The following is a 15,415-nucleotide window of genomic DNA, read 5'->3' as shown; positions in this document are numbered from 1 at the left end:
CCCTCCATGGGCTCCCTGGGTGCTGTGCCTGGTGCTGAGAGAGGAGAGACCCCACAGCCCTGCTCACCCTCCATGGGCTCCCTGGGTGCTGTGCAGGGTGCTGAGAGAGGAGAGACCCCACAGCCCTGCCCACCCTCCATGGGCTCCCTGGGTGCTGTGCCTGGTGCTGAGAGAGGAGAGACCCCACAGCCCTGCCCACCCTCCATGGGCTCCCTGGGTGCTGTGCAGGGTGCTGAGAGAGGAGAGACCCCACAGCCCTGCCCACCCTCCATGGGCTCCCTGGGTGCTGTGCCTGGTGCTGGGAGAGGAGAGACCCCACAGCCCTGCCCACCCTCCATGGGCTCCCTGGGTGCTGTGCAGGGTGCTGAGAGAGGAGACACCCCACAGCCCTGCCCACCCTCCATGGGCTCCCTGGGTGCTGTGCCTGGTGCTGAGAGAGGAGAGACCCCACAGCCCTGCCCACCCTCCATGGGCTCCCTGGATGCTGTGCCTGGTGCTGAGAGAGGAGAGACCCCACAGCCCTGCCCACCCTCCATGGGCTCCCTGGGTGCTGTGCAGGGTGCTGAGAGAGGAGACACCCCACAGCCCTGCCCACCCTCCATGGGCTCCCTGGGTGCTGTGTAGGGTGCTGAGAGAGGAGAAACCCCACAGCCCTGCCCACCCTCCATGGGCTCCCTGGATGCTGTGCCTGGTGCTGAGGGAGGAGAGACCCCACAGCCCTGCCCACCCTCCATGGGCTCCCTGGGTGCTGTGCAGGGTGCTGAGAGAGGAGAGACCCCACAGCCCTGCCCACCCTCCATGGGCTCCCTGGGTGCTGTGCCTGGTGCTGAGAGAGGAGAGACCCCACAGCCCTGCCCACCTCCATGGGCTCCCTGGGTGCTGTGCCTGGTGCTGAGAGAGGAGAGACCCCACAGCCCTGCCCACCCTCCATGGGGCTCCCTGGGTGCTGTGCAGGGTGCTGAGAGAGGAGAGACCCCACAGCCCTGCCCACCCTCCATGGGCTCCCTGGGTGCTGTGCAGGGTGCTGAGAGAGGAGAGACCCCGCAGCCCCCTTGGCACCGTGCCCAGTGCCCGTGTGGGCCGTGGGCTCTAGCTAGGGGGTCATTCTGTGCATGCACGCCATAAAGTGTGGTATGTTTACTATCTGGTCCCTGTAGACGGAGTTCCTGCCTGCTCCTGACAGACTTTCTCCTGGTTGCAGGGGCTGCGGGAGCTTGGGCTGGGCAGGGCTTCCAGAACCTTCTGAGCAGGGCACGCCAGAAGCGTGTCAGGCGCCCCTGGGTGGGTCAGGGGTCAGAGACCCATCACACCTCACCCTGAACACCGGCGGTGTGGGGGGAGCCGGCCCAGCTTCCGTCTGATGTTCTTTGCTTTCTTTTTTTTAAGGTTTTATTTATGAGCAAGGAGGAGAGAGAGAGAAAGAACCAGACGTCACTCTGGCACATGTGCTGCCGGGGATGGAACTCGGGACCTCATGCTTGAGAGTCCAGAGCTCTACCACTGCGCCACCTCCGGACCACTGCGTCTGATTTTCTTTTTCCACTCAGCTGTGGCCTCGTGCACCGTGATCAGAGAGACAGATTGGGACAGCCAGCAGGAGAGACAGCTCTGATGGGAGCCTCCCCCAGTGCCACAGCCCCTCCCATGGGGTGCTGGGCCTGAACCTGGGCCGCCCCAGAGGGAGGCGGGTGTTCTGCTACCCGGGGTCCCGGAGCCGAGCCCCGAGCCGGGAGGGCTCACTGGAGGTGCCGGCCTGCCCCAGGGGGTGTCTGTCTTTCTGTCTCCGTCTGGCTGGCTCTGCGGCCTTGCAGGAAAGCTGAGGACAGGTGGGCCGGGCCGTGGCCGCCATCCACGCTGCCCAGGCGGGGCTCTGTCCCCCATGCATGGGTGCGGGGAGGCAGGGAGGGCCGCCCACATGACCGGCCTCCTGTCCCCGCCCGCAGACCCCCCGCACCCCAACGGCGGCCTGGGCAGGCGAGAGTCCCAGGGCTCTGTGTCCTCTGCGGGGAGCCTGGACCCGGTGAGTCCCCGCGTCCCGGGCCCAGGTGCGGCTTGGCTTCTCGGCGGGGCGGGGGCCGCGCGTCCTAAAAATACCTGGCTTTGTTCGGGGGGCTTTGTTCTCTGCCGGCTGACACCCCCACAGCTCACCTGCTGTCTTCCGCACCCTCACCCCGGGGTGGGAGGAGGCCGCGGCCCGGGAGGGTTGTCGGCGGCAGGGCCGGGTGCCCACGCTCGGTGACCCCCATGTCCGCGGGCCCAGGCGGAGGCCGGCAGGACCCCCGCGCCCCGACACTGCTCCATCCAGCTGCCTGACGGTTCCAGCTGCCGAGTGCCGGTGCGGCCAGGGACGCCCATCCGGGACCTGCTGGCCGGGCTGTGTGAGCGCCAGGGGCTCAGCGGGGCGGCCGTCGACCTCTTTCTGGTGGGCGGCGACAAGGTGGGTGCCCTGCCTGGGCCCCGACACCTCCTGGGACCCCCCCACACCTGCCTCGACCCCCCCCACACCCCGTCTGGGACACCTCCCCACCCTGCCCCACCCCCATGCCTGGCAGGGCCTGCATGCGCCCTCCCGGTGATGTGGGGCCTTTGTCTCTGACACCTTGGGCCTCCCTGGTGTCCTCATCCCCTTTGATGGCCCCATTCCACGTGCGCACTGTCAATGTCCTGTCCGCGAGGCCCCGCCCCCTGACGTCATGTCCCCCGATGCCCCGCCCCTGCTGTCCTGTCCCTCGACGCCCCGCCCTCTGACGTCCTGTCCCCGACGCCCCGCCCCCTGCTGTCCTGTCCCCCGATGCCCCGCCCCCTGCTGTCCTGTCCCCCTGATGCCCGACTGCACCCTGTCTGTCCCAAAGCCTCTGGTGCTACACCAGGACAGCAGCATCCTGGAATCCCGGGACCTGCGGCTGGAGAAGCGGACTCTGTTCCGGTGAGAGACCAGGCCCCCGCCCCCGCTCCCCGCTCCCTGTCCACCACAGCGTGTCACCTGCGTCCTCCCTGTCCCCACAGCCTGGACCTGGTCCCCATCAACCGCTCCGTGGGGCTCAAGGCCAAGCCCACCAAGCCCGTGACGGAGGTGCTGCGGCCGGTGGTGGCCAAGTACGGCCTGCAACTGGGCGAGCTGGTGGCCCGGCTGGTGAGTGGACATCGCGCCGTCCCTGCGTCCCCCAGGCGGCCATGGGACCCGAGGGTGGCCCCGTGTCATCACCCGGTCCCCTGCCTCCTGGACCCTGACCCGGGTGGGGCATGGAGGTGCAGGGAGGGCAGAGAGGAGGGGGAGACGGAGGGGGCTGTGGCCGGGTCTCCTGTCCCTTCCCGGGCTGTCACCAGGCCGTCCCACTGAGGGCCCCGACTGTCAGTGTGGGACCCTGGGTGCTTCCTAGCAGCTTCACAGAGTGACGACAGCAGTACTGGGCTGACAGGACCTCCACTCTTACCGGTTTTGTTTTTAATGATTTATTTCCAATACCTTTTGTTGCCCTTGTTTTATTGTTGTAGTTATTATTGATGTCGTCGTTGTTGGCTAGGACAGAGAGACATGGAGAGAGGAGGGGAAGACAGAGAGGGGGAGAGAAAGACAGACACCTGCAGACCTGCTTCACCGCCTGGGAAGCGACTCCCCTGCAGGTGGGGAAGGACGTCCACTTTTATTTTAATTTTATTATTACTGTTTCCCCAGAGCCCTGCTCAGCTCTGGCTGCTGGTGCTGGGGATTAAACCTGGGACCTCAGAGCCTCTGGCAGGAGACTCTGTTTGCAGAGCCCCTGTGCTACGGGTCCCCAGACCTATTTGTTTTATTTTAATGAGAGAGACACACAGAGCCCAGAGCCCCGCTGAGCCCTGGCTGGTGGTGGTGCTGGGGGTGGACCCTGGGGCCTCAGAGCCTCCGGCAGGAGAGCTTTTTGTGAATTATTATTATTATTATTATTGTTTCCCAAGAGCCCTGCTGAGCCCTGGCTGCTGGTGGTGCTGGGGCTTGAACCTGGGGCCTCGGAGCCTCTGGCAGGAGACTCTTCTGCAGAATCCTTATACCGTCACCTTTATTTTTAACTGGTCGATCAAGCGGTCACTTTTCCCCGGAGCCCTGCTGCGCTGTGGCTGCCGGCGGTGCTGGGGATGACGCCTCGGCATCAGGCGGGAGGGTCTCTGGCAGGGCCATGGCGCTGCCTCCCCCGAGCACTCGCTTTTGATGCCGGAGAGCTGTGCCGTCTGGTGCCAAGCCTTCTTGCCGCCTGGGCTTGCTGGGGCATCCGGCCTGCACGGTCCACCGCTCCCGACGGCCCTGCTTTTCCAGATGGGGCGGGAAGGACAGGGGGAGGCTCCACAGCGCCGCTCCACCGGGTGCTCCGGTGTGGTGCCCAGGGCTCGAACCCAGGTTCTTGAGCGTGGCAAAGTGTGTGCTGTACCGGCTGAGCCATCTCCCAGAGGGCCCTCATCTTAAAAAATTCTCTGACCCGGTGCCGGGGCTCGAACCCGGGGCCATGTGCGTGGTAAGGTGTGAGCTCCACCCGCTAGACCCCCTTCAGGCTCTCACATGCTCAGGAGCCGGAACGGGACCGTGCGGGTGGCAGCTCCCGGGGTGGCTGAGACCTCGGCCCTCACCCAGCACAGCCCCTGCACCCCGATCTCCCCGTCAGTGTGGTGGTGCTGGGGGGTCCGCAGGTCCGGGAGCCCACCTGGCAGAGCGCTGAGGAGGTCGGGGTCCGGCTCTGGGCAGCCCCAGGGCCCCGGGCGGTTCTGGAACATTCTGTCCGGCTGGGCTGCTCACAGCCCCTCTGCCTCCAGAGCGGGGAGAGGACACCCCTGGACCTCGGCGCCCCCATCGCCAGCCTGGACGGACAGCGGGTCATCCTAGAGGAAAGGGAGCCCAGCCGCGGCAAAGGTGGGTCCCCCGCCCGACCCGCCGGCCGTAAGGGGGCAGCCCTCCCTCAGCGGAGATGCCGCCGGGTTCGAGCGTGGGGGACCCCCGTGACCGCAGACCCCCCTGTGCTCAGTCCCCACAGAGAGACAGAGCAGTGCACCCGGCAGACAGACTCCGGCCGCCAACTGCAGCTCCAGAACCCACTCGGCTCTGGTAATGCCCCGGGGTGTGCCCGCCCGCCCCGCCCCGCCCGCACCGTCCCGCCCGCCGCGGCTGTGTCCCCTGCCTGGCGCGCCAGTGGCACTGTGCTTTCCTTCCGATGCAGGCAGAGGACAGGCCGCTAGGCAAGTCCAATTCTATTAAGCTAAGAGGCGCCCGTGGGAAGAGTGCTAGGGAACCGCGGCTTCCAAAGCAAGAAGAAGCCATTGCAAAGATGGGGGGAAAAAAAAGTCAGAGAATCAATGTGGACGAAGCGGAGGGTACGTGTGCCTCTCGTTAACTCGCCGTGCGCCCGCCCGGACCCCCGGGCCGGGCTGTCGGGGGGCCACTTGCCAGCGTAGCGCCCTGGCAGGGCTGGCAGGAGGGAGGAGCCAGGAGGCCCCACTCACTCTTGCAGAAGCTTCTAACGGTCGCCGCTGCCCACGCTCACCTCCGCTGCCCCGGCCTCGGCCCCGCACCCCTCACCTCTGTTCACACCCAAGGGCGAGAGCGGGTGGGCAGGGGCTGCCGGGCGAGGCAGGAGGGGTCGCCGCTGTGCCCGGGGGGCTCCCACACCTGCCGGTCCTCCCCGGGGCCGTGCTGAAGGAGGTAGTGGACGGGGGCAGGGCCCGCAGAAGCCTGGCCACACGGACCCGGTGACCAGTGCCACCGCGCCCTGGCTGACGGCGGGGAGGCCACCTCCCGGGCAGACTTTGCTGGAAGCCGCAGCACCGGGCCATGGCGGGTCTGGGGGTGTCCCCCAGCAGCCCGCCGACCCCACCCCGGGGGGCTCTCTCCCGCAGAGTTTTTTGAGCTCATTTCCAAGGCTCAGAGCAGCCGGGCCGACGACCAGCGCGGGCTGCTGAGGAAGGAAGACCTGGAGCTCCCCGACTTCTTGCGGCTGCCCCCCGCGCCCCTTCCCGCCGCCGCCAGCCCCCCCGACCCCACCTCCAGCCCCGACTCATCCGCCAGCCCGCCGGGGGCCTCGCCGCCCGGCCCCCCCAGCCCCGGCTCCCCAGAGCGCGAGGCCCAGGCCAGCCCGTCCCCCACGGGGGAGGGGTTCGCCTGCAGCCCCCCCAGCACCCCGCTGCCGACACCCCCCAGCCTGCAGGATGGGGCGCCGCCGAGACCAGGTACCTCTCCATTCTGACTGCCGCCCGCCGCCCTGCGTCCAGCCCACTGTGGTTCTTACTGACGGGACTGAACAGCAAGGGGCTGGGTGGGAAGGCGGGGTGGGGGGGCACAGCCAGGCCCAGGTGACACCGGGTCCCCTCCCTGGTCCAGTGCAGTCAGGCTCTGACATGACACCAGGTCCCTCCCTGGTCCAGCGCACAGCCAGGCCCTGGCGTGACACCAGGTCCCTCCCTGGTCCAGTGCACAGCCAGGCCCTGGCGTGACTATCCCATCTCCAGAGGGAGCAGAAGGCCTAAGCGTGACAAGGGTGGGCAGTACCTCGGGTGCTGGGTGTGGGTGCAGTGAGGACTGCCCCTCACTTCCCCCAGGAAGCGCTCCAGCCAGGTGCCAGGTGTGCAGGCTGCCCCCCCAGATAAGCACGTCCAACTGGGGGGGGGGCTTCTTCCCAGCCCCTCCGTGAGGCCGGCACTCTGGGACTGATCTACTGGGTGGGGCTGAGGGGCCATGCCATGAGCTCCCCCTGACCCGTCCTCTGAGCTCGGACAGCAGGATGGGGCGAGGGTGGCGGGGAGCATTCCGCGTCTTGGGGCGTCACGGGGCTCTGCTGGGGGGCGTCTCGCTGCATGTGCCCCCCTGCGCCGCTCTCTGTCCCTCCAATAAACTCTTGGTCTCAGCACCTCTGGTTTCAAACTCTTTTTCACTGACACCTGTTTCCATTCAGAAGACAGGACGGACTTTGCAGGGTGGGTATAGCACTCCCAGGGGACGGGGGGGGGGGGGTCACTGGACACCTGGTGGGGGCGGCGTAGGGCCCCCCAGCACACGCCGTGCACGGTGCCACCTAGCTCGGGCAGAGGGCTCACCCAGACCCCAGGACTGCGGAGGGGGGGCGCCCACTCATCCCGGCCGGTAAATGGGGCACATGCACACACACACCACCCCCCCGGCAGCTCAGGCCTGGCCGTGTGGGGTCAGGGCCCCCTGGAAGTCCTTGAGGCCACACCACTGGGTGCTGGGACCCGAGAGAAGCACAGTGATGCCCCCCTCACCCCCTCCCCAGTCACAGGTCCCTGCAGGCGTGTGGGGGCCCCACTTCCCAGCAGACACTGGGAGCCCAGCCTTATTCCCGGAGTGGGCGGGGCATCTGAGCAGAGGCTGCCAGTGGTTAGCCCCTCCATGGCCTGAACCCATAGCTGCTGGAGTCTCACCAGCTGGGCCCTAGGGGAGGGCAGCCGGCCACTCCGGCCACTTGTCCCCTCAGCTCCAGGCCTGTCCAGGGCCTCCTCCATCCAGCAGAGGCCGCCCGCCCCCTCCCACTAGGGACACTGGGAACCCCTCCCTGGCTTTCTTAATAACCCCCCAATGCTGGGGGTGGGCAGCCCCAGGCCAGGGATCCCTCAGCAGGTGAGCAGGACCCCCAGGTGCACCCCCCTGAGCCCCTCCTGCTGAGTCCTGCCCCCCCCCCCCGCCGCAGTGGACGCTGTGACCTGCTCCCATCCTCCCCCATAGCCCCAACCCAGATATGTGGTGCCCTCACCTGACCCAGGGCATCGCGGAGGCTGGCAGAGGGTCCAGGAGGCTCAGAGGGAGGGTGAGGTGTGTTCCTGGCCCCCACCACAACTTTTCTGTCCAGTGGCATGCCATCTTTGCTACTGGCACTTCTGGGGGGGCATTCCCAGGGGGGCTACCTGGAGGAGGTGACAGGGCAGGCTCACAGTTCAGGCTGAACAGTCTTCTGGAGCAGGGGGTGGGAGCTAGGGGGCAGGGCAGAGTGAGCAGGCCTCGGGGGAGGGTCTCGCAGTCATGGCGGGGAGGGTCCGAGGGAGCTCTGGGGCTCAGAGCACAGGGAGCAGAGGCTGGACAGACAGCCTGGAGCTGGCCCATGGACGGCCGGACAGGGTGTCTGGGGGAGGACAGGAGGCCTCCCATGCCCCTGGAGGTGCTCCCAAGTGGTGGGGGAGGGGTTTACACAGCCCTGGCACTCCCTGCCAGAGCCAGCTGGAATGGCAGAGCCCCAGAAACGGGGTCCCCCACCGAGCCTGCAGGCCTCCCACACAGCCCTGACGACAACCCTAGGGGACACACCCTGTCCTCTGCTGCCTGGGCCCAGCGACGGGACTCGGGCACAGGGGACATGGAGTCCACTGGCTGCAGGAGTGTCCCTGGGCCGTCACCACCGGGGATCCCATGGGAGACCCCCCAGGGGTGTGCAGCTGCTCAGTCCTGCCCACTTGAACCAGGGAGCTGGTCTGGGGGCCCTGGACTCTCGGGGTATAGAGGTGGGGCCCCGAAGCCTTGGGTGCAGATGGGGTCCTGGGTCCTGGGGTGCAGAGGTGGGGCCCTGGGTCCTTGGGTGCAGAGGTGAGGGCCCTGGGTCCTTGGGGTGCAGAGGTGAGGTCCTGAGTGCTTGAGGTGCAGAGGTGGGGTCCTGGGTCCTGGGGTGCCGAGGTGGGGCCCTGGGTCCTTGGGTGCAGAGGTGAGGGTCCTGGGTCCTTGGGGTGCAGAGGTGAGGATCCTGGGTCCTTGGGGTGCAGAGGTGAGGGTCCTGGGTTCTGGGGTGCAGAGGTGGGGCCCTGGGTCCTTGGGTGCAGAGGTGAGGCCCTGGGTTCTTGGGTGCAGAGGTGGGGCCCTGGGTCCTTGGGTTCAGAGGTGAGGCCCTAGGTTCTTGGGTGCATAGGTGGGGCCCTGGGTCCTTGGGGTGCAGAGGTGGGGTCCTGGGTCCTGGGGTGCAGAGGTGGGGCCCGGGGTCCTTGGGTGCACATGTGGGGCCATGGGGTGCAGAGGTGAGGGTCCTGGGTCCTTGGGTGCAAAGGTGGGGCCCTTGGTCCTTGGGGTGCAGAGGTGGAGCCCTGGGTCCTTGGGGTGCAGAGGTGAGGCCCTGTGTCCTTGGGGTGCAGAGGTGGGGTCCTGGGTCCTTGGGTGCAGAGATGGGGTCCTGGGTCCTTGGGTGCAGAGGTGAGGGTCCTGGGTCCTTGGGTGCAGAGGTGAGGCCCTGGGTCCCTGGGTGCAGAGGTGGGGTCCTGGGTCCTTGGGTGCAGAGGTGAGGCCCTGGGTCCTTGGGTGCAGAGGTGGGGTCCTGGGTCCTTGGGTGCAGAGGTGGGGCCCTGGGTCCTTGGGTGCAGAGGTGAGGGCCCTGGGTCCTTGGGGTGCAGAGGTAGGGCCCTGGGGTGCAGAGGTGAGAGTCCTGGGTCCTTGGGGTGTAGAGGTGAGGGTCCTGGGTCCTTGAGTGCAGAGATGGGGTCCTGGGTCCTGGGGTGCCGAGGTGAGGGTCCTGGGTTCTGGGGTGCAGAGGTGGGGCCCTGGGTCCTTGGGTGCAGAGGTGAGGCCCTGGGTTCTTGGGTGCAGAGGTGGGGCCCTGGGTCCTTGGGTTCAGAGGTGGGGCCCTGGGTTCTTGGGTGCATAGGTGGGGCCCTGGGTCCTTGGGGTGCAGAGGTGAGGCCCTGTGTCCTTGGGGTGCAGAGGTGGGGTCCTGGGTCCTTGGGTGCAGAGGTGAGGCCCTGGGTCCCTGGGTGCAGAGGTGGGGTCCTGGGTCCTTGGGTGCAGAGGTGAGGCCCTGGGTCCTTGGGTGCAGAGGTGGGGTCCTGGGTGCTTGGGTGCAGAGGTGGGGCCCTGGGTCCTTGGGTGCAGAGGTGGGGTCCTGGGTCCTGGGGTGCAGAGGTGGGGCCCGGGGTCCTTGGGTGCAGAGGTGGGGCCCTGGGTCCTTGGGTGCACATGTGGGGCCATGGGGTGCAGAGGTGAGGGTCCTGGGTCCTGGGGTGCAGAGGTGGGGCCCTGGGTCCTTGGGTGCAGAGATGGGGTCCTGGGTCCTTGGGTGGAGAGGTGGGACCCTTGGTCCTTGGGGTGCAGAGGTGGAGCCCTGGGTCCTTGGGGTGCAGAGGTGGGGTCCTGGGTCCTTGGGGTGCAGAGGTGGGGTCCTGGGTCCTTGGGTGCAGAGATGGGGTCCTGGGTCCTTGGGTGCAGAGGTGAGGGTCCTGGGTCCTTGGGTGCAGAGGTGGGGCCCTGGTCCTTGGGTGCAGAGGTGGGGTCCTGAGACCTTGGGTGCAGAGGTGGGGTCCTGGGTCCTTGTGTGCAGAGGTGAGGCCCTGGGTCTTGGGGTGCAGAGGTAGGGCCCTGGGGTGCAGAGGTGAGGGTCCTGGGTCCTTGGGGTGTAGAGGTGAGGGTCCTGGGTCCTTGGGTGCAGAGATGGGGTCCTGGTTCCTTGGGTGTAGAGGTGAGGGTCCTGGGTCCTTGGGTGCAGAGATGGGGTCCTGGGTCCTGGGGTGCAGAGGTGAGGCCCGGGGTCCTTGGGTGCAGAGGTGGGGTCCTGGGTCCTTGGGTGCACATGTGGGGCCATGGGGTGCAGAGGTGAGGGTCCTGGGTCCTTGGGGTGCAGAGGTGGGGCCCTGGGTCCTTGGGTGCAGAGATGGGGTCCTGGGTCCTTGGGTGCAGAGGTGGGGCCCTTGGTCCTTGGGGTGCAGAGGTGGAGCCCTGGGTCCTTGGGGTGCAGAGGTGAGGCCCTGTGTCCTTGGGGTGCAGAGGTGGGGTCCTGGGTCCTTGGGTGCAGAGGTGGGGTCCTGAGTCCTTGGGTGCAGAGGTGGGGTCCTGGGTGCTTGGGGTGCAGAGGTGAGGCCCTGGGTCCTTGGGTGCAGAGGTGAGGCCTTGGGTCCCTGGGTGCAGAGGTGGGGTCCTGGGTCCTTGGGTGCAGAGGTGAGGGCCCTGAGTCCTTGGGTGCAGAGGTGGGGTCCTGGGTCCTTGGGTGCAGAGGTGGGGCCCTGAGTCCTTGGGTGCAGAGGTGAGGGCCCTGGGTCCTTGGGTGCAGAGGTGGGGTCCTGGGTCCTTGGGGTGCAGAGGTGAGGCCCTGGGTCCTTGGGTGCAGAGGTGGGGTCCTGGGTCCTGGGGTGCAGAGGTGGGGCCTGGGGTCCTTGGGTGCAGAGGTGGGGCCCTGGGTCCTTGGGTGCACATGTGGGGCTATGGGGTGCAGAGGTGAGGGTCCTGGGTCCTTGGGGTGCAGAGGTGGGGCCCTGGGTCCTTGGGTGCAGAGATGGGGTCCTGGGTCCTTGGGTGCAGAGGTGGGGCCCTTGGTCCTTGGGGTGCAGAGGTGGGGTCCTGTGTCCTTGGGGTGCAGAGGTGGGGTCCTGGGTCCTTGGGGTGCAGAGGTGAGGTCCTGTGTCCTTGGGGTGCAGAGGTGGGGTCCTGTGTCCTTTGGGTGCAGAGGTGGGGTCCTGGGTCCTTGGGTGCAGAGATGGGGTCCTGGGTCCTTGGGTGCAGAGGTGGGGTCCTGGGTCCTTGGGGTGCAGAGGTGAGGTCCTGTGTCCTTGGGGTGCAGAGGTGGGGTCCTGTGTCCTTTGGGTGCAGAGGTGGGGTCCTGGGTCCTTGGGTGCAGAGATGGGGTCCTGGGTCCTTGGGTGCAGAGGTGGGGTCCTGGGTCCTTGAGTGCAGAGATGGGGTCCTGGGTCCTGGGGTGCCGAGGTGAGGGTCCTGGGTTCTGGGGTGCAGAGGTGGGGCCCTGGGTCCTTGGGTGCAGAGGTGAGGCCCTGGGTTCTTGGGTGCAGAGGTGGGGCCCTGGGTCCTTGGGTTCAGAGGTGGGGCCCTGGGTTCTTGGGTGCATAGGTGGGGCCCTGGGTCCTTGGGGTGCAGAGGTGAGGCCCTGTGTCCTTGGGGTGCAGAGGTGGGGTCCTGGGTCCTTGGGTGCAGAGGTGAGGCCCTGGGTCCCTGGGTGCAGAGGTGGGGTCCTGGGTCCTTGGGTGCAGAGGTGAGGCCCTGGGTCCTTGGGTGCAGAGGTGGGGTCCTGGGTGCTTGGGTGCAGAGGTGGGGCCCTGGGTCCTTGGGTGCAGAGGTGGGGTCCTGGGTCCTGGGGTGCAGAGGTGGGGCCCGGGGTCCTTGGGTGCAGAGGTGGGGCCCTGGGTCCTTGGGTGCACATGTGGGGCCATGGGGTGCAGAGGTGAGGGTCCTGGGTCCTGGGGTGCAGAGGTGGGGCCCTGGGTCCTTGGGTGCAGAGATGGGGTCCTGGGTCCTTGGGTGGAGAGGTGGGACCCTTGGTCCTTGGGGTGCAGAGGTGGAGCCCTGGGTCCTTGGGGTGCAGAGGTGGGGTCCTGGGTCCTTGGGGTGCAGAGGTGGGGTCCTGGGTCCTTGGGTGCAGAGATGGGGTCCTGGGTCCTTGGGTGCAGAGGTGAGGGTCCTGGGTCCTTGGGTGCAGAGGTGGGGCCCTGGTCCTTGGGTGCAGAGGTGGGGTCCTGAGACCTTGGGTGCAGAGGTGGGGTCCTGGGTCCTTGTGTGCAGAGGTGAGGCCCTGGGTCTTGGGGTGCAGAGGTAGGGCCCTGGGGTGCAGAGGTGAGGGTCCTGGGTCCTTGGGGTGTAGAGGTGAGGGTCCTGGGTCCTTGGGTGCAGAGATGGGGTCCTGGTTCCTTGGGTGTAGAGGTGAGGGTCCTGGGTCCTTGGGTGCAGAGATGGGGTCCTGGGTCCTGGGGTGCAGAGGTGAGGCCCGGGGTCCTTGGGTGCAGAGGTGGGGTCCTGGGTCCTTGGGTGCACATGTGGGGCCATGGGGTGCAGAGGTGAGGGTCCTGGGTCCTTGGGGTGCAGAGGTGGGGCCCTGGGTCCTTGGGTGCAGAGATGGGGTCCTGGGTCCTTGGGTGCAGAGGTGGGGCCCTTGGTCCTTGGGGTGCAGAGGTGGAGCCCTGGGTCCTTGGGGTGCAGAGGTGAGGCCCTGTGTCCTTGGGGTGCAGAGGTGGGGTCCTGGGTCCTTGGGTGCAGAGGTGGGGTCCTGAGTCCTTGGGTGCAGAGGTGGGGTCCTGGGTGCTTGGGGTGCAGAGGTGAGGCCCTGGGTCCTTGGGTGCAGAGGTGAGGCCTTGGGTCCCTGGGTGCAGAGGTGGGGTCCTGGGTCCTTGGGTGCAGAGGTGAGGGCCCTGAGTCCTTGGGTGCAGAGGTGGGGTCCTGGGTCCTTGGGTGCAGAGGTGGGGCCCTGAGTCCTTGGGTGCAGAGGTGAGGGCCCTGGGTCCTTGGGTGCAGAGGTGGGGTCCTGGGTCCTTGGGGTGCAGAGGTGAGGCCCTGGGTCCTTGGGTGCAGAGGTGGGGTCCTGGGTCCTGGGGTGCAGAGGTGGGGCCTGGGGTCCTTGGGTGCAGAGGTGGGGCCCTGGGTCCTTGGGTGCACATGTGGGGCTATGGGGTGCAGAGGTGAGGGTCCTGGGTCCTTGGGGTGCAGAGGTGGGGCCCTGGGTCCTTGGGTGCAGAGATGGGGTCCTGGGTCCTTGGGTGCAGAGGTGGGGCCCTTGGTCCTTGGGGTGCAGAGGTGGGGTCCTGTGTCCTTGGGGTGCAGAGGTGGGGTCCTGGGTCCTTGGGGTGCAGAGGTGAGGTCCTGTGTCCTTGGGGTGCAGAGGTGGGGTCCTGTGTCCTTTGGGTGCAGAGGTGGGGTCCTGGGTCCTTGGGTGCAGAGATGGGGTCCTGGGTCCTTGGGTGCAGAGGTGGGGTCCTGGGTCCTTGGGTGCAGAGGTGAGGGTCCTGGATCCTTGGGGTGCAGATGTGGGGTCCTGGGTCCTTGGGTGCAGAGGTGAGGCCCTGGGTCCTTGTGTGCAGAGGTGGGGTCCTGGGTCCTTGGGTGCAGAGGTGGGGCCCTGGGTCCTTGGGTGCAGAGGTGAGGGCCCTGGGTCCTTGGGGTGCAGAGGTAGGGCCCTGGGGTGCAGAGGTGAGAGTCCTGGGTCCTTGGGGTGTAGAGGTGAGGGTCCTGGGTCCTTGAGTGCAGAGATGGGGTCCTGGGTCCTGGGGTGCCGAGGTGAGGGTCCTGGGTTCTGGGGTGCAGAGGTGGGGCCCTGGGTCCTTGGGTGCAGAGGTGAGGCCCTGGGTTCTTGGGCGCAGAGGTGGGGCCCTGGGTCCTTGGGTTCAGAGGTGGGGCCCTGGGTCCTTGGGTGCAGAGTGGAGCCCTGGGTCCTTGGGGTGCAGAGGTGAGGCCCTGTGTCCTTGGGGTGCAGAGGTGGGGTCCTGGGTCCTTGGGTGCAGAGGTGAGGCCCTGGGTCCCTGGGTGCAGAGGTGGGGTCCTGGGTCCTTGGGTGCAGAGGTGAGGCCCTGGGTCCTTGGGTGCAGAGGTGGGGTCCTGGGTCCTTGGGTGCAGAGGTGGGGCCCTGGGTCCTTGGGTGCAGAGGTGGGGTCCTGGGTCCTGGGGTGCAGAGGTGGGGCCCGTGGTCCTTGGGTGCAGAGGTGGGGCCCTGGGTCCTTGGGTGCACATGTGGGGCCATGGGGTGCAGAGGTGAGGGTCCTGGGTCCTTGGGGTGCAGAGGTGGGGCCCTGGGTCCTTGGGTGCAGAGATGGGGTCCTGGGTCCTTGGGTGGAGAGGTGGGACCCTTGGTCCTTGGGGTGCAGAGGTGGAGCCCTGGGTCCTTGGGGTGCAGAGGTGGGGTCCTGGGTCCTTGGGGTGCAGAGGTGGGGTCCTGGGTCCTTGGGGTGCAGAGGTGGGGTCCTGGGTCCTTGGGTGCAGAGGTGGGGCCCTGGTCCTTGGGTGCAGAGGTGGGGTCCTGGGACCTTGGGTGCAGAGGTGGGGTCCTGGGTCCTTGTGTGCAGAGGTGAGGCCCTGGGTCTTGGGGTGCAGAGGTAGGGCCCTGGGGTGCAGAGGTGAGGGTCCTGGGTCCTTGGGGTGTAGAGGTGAGGGTCCTGGGTCCTTGGGTGCAGAGATGGGGTCCTGGGTCCTTGGGTGCAGAGGTGAGGGTCCTGGGTCCTTGGGTGCAGAGATGGGGTCCTGGGTCCTGGAGTGCAGAGGTGAGGGTTCTGGGTCCTGGGGTGCAGAGGTGAGGTTCCTGGGTCCTGGGGTGCAGAGGTGTGTCCCTGGGTCCTGGGGTGCAGAGGTGAGGCCCTGGTGTGCTGACCCCCATAGCGCCCCCACCCATCTGCCCAGACTGAGGCGGGCCACCGCCCAGGATCTGGAAGCTTCCGCGCAGTCCTGGCAGCCTGGGTCTCTGGGGCTGGGGCGGCCCGGCAGGGTCGGGGGTCCTCGCGGTCTGGTGACGGTCTCTTCTTCCACAGGCAGGGCACGTGGAGGCAAAGGCGGCTTCTCCATCACCGGGGACCACGCAGCCGGCTCAGCACCCGGGTGGGGGGCGCACACGGCGCCCTGGAGGTGGCGCCCCGGCAAGGACCCCCCACCGCAGCCCCCCGCCAGGCCCGGGGCCGGTCGCCACCACGCCACCTTTGTCTGAGCCTGGAGGAGGGACGTGGGGGCAGAGAGCACCCTGGGGAGGGAGCAACAGGCTGGGGACACCCCACC

The 15,415-nt window shown here is 67.6% G+C and overlaps 1 protein-coding gene across 6 annotated transcripts in view; it reads left to right on the top strand.

Moving 5' to 3' along the window:
- Nucleotides 1–15,415, top strand: part of RGS12 (regulator of G protein signaling 12) — a 34,849-nt gene extending 19,434 nt beyond the window's left edge. Inside the window, exons 9-17 of one of the 6 annotated variants that reach the window (XM_060184270.1) lie at nucleotides 1,944–2,020; nucleotides 2,261–2,437; nucleotides 2,853–2,926; nucleotides 3,007–3,133; nucleotides 4,768–4,879; nucleotides 4,992–5,071; nucleotides 5,184–5,337; nucleotides 5,860–6,189; nucleotides 15,175–15,415. In XM_060184270.1, the coding sequence (XP_060040253.1) occupies nucleotides 1,944–2,020; nucleotides 2,261–2,437; nucleotides 2,853–2,926; nucleotides 3,007–3,133; nucleotides 4,768–4,879; nucleotides 4,992–5,071; nucleotides 5,184–5,337; nucleotides 5,860–6,189; nucleotides 15,175–15,347 (1,304 nt within the window). In that variant the 3' untranslated portion in view covers nucleotides 15,348–15,415. Of the gene's footprint in view, nucleotides 1–1,943; nucleotides 2,021–2,260; nucleotides 2,438–2,852; nucleotides 2,927–3,006; nucleotides 3,134–4,767; nucleotides 4,880–4,991; nucleotides 5,072–5,183; nucleotides 5,338–5,859; nucleotides 6,867–15,174 lie in introns of those variants that run through there. The other 5 variants (XM_060184271.1, XM_060184272.1, XM_060184275.1 and 2 more) reach the window with 5 other exon arrangements.

This window comes from Erinaceus europaeus, unplaced genomic scaffold (genome assembly GCF_950295315.1).
Source record: "Erinaceus europaeus unplaced genomic scaffold, mEriEur2.1 scaffold_383, whole genome shotgun sequence".
NCBI lineage: Eukaryota > Metazoa > Chordata > Mammalia > Eulipotyphla > Erinaceidae > Erinaceus > Erinaceus europaeus.
This window is presented reverse-complemented; position numbering and strand designations above follow the sequence as displayed.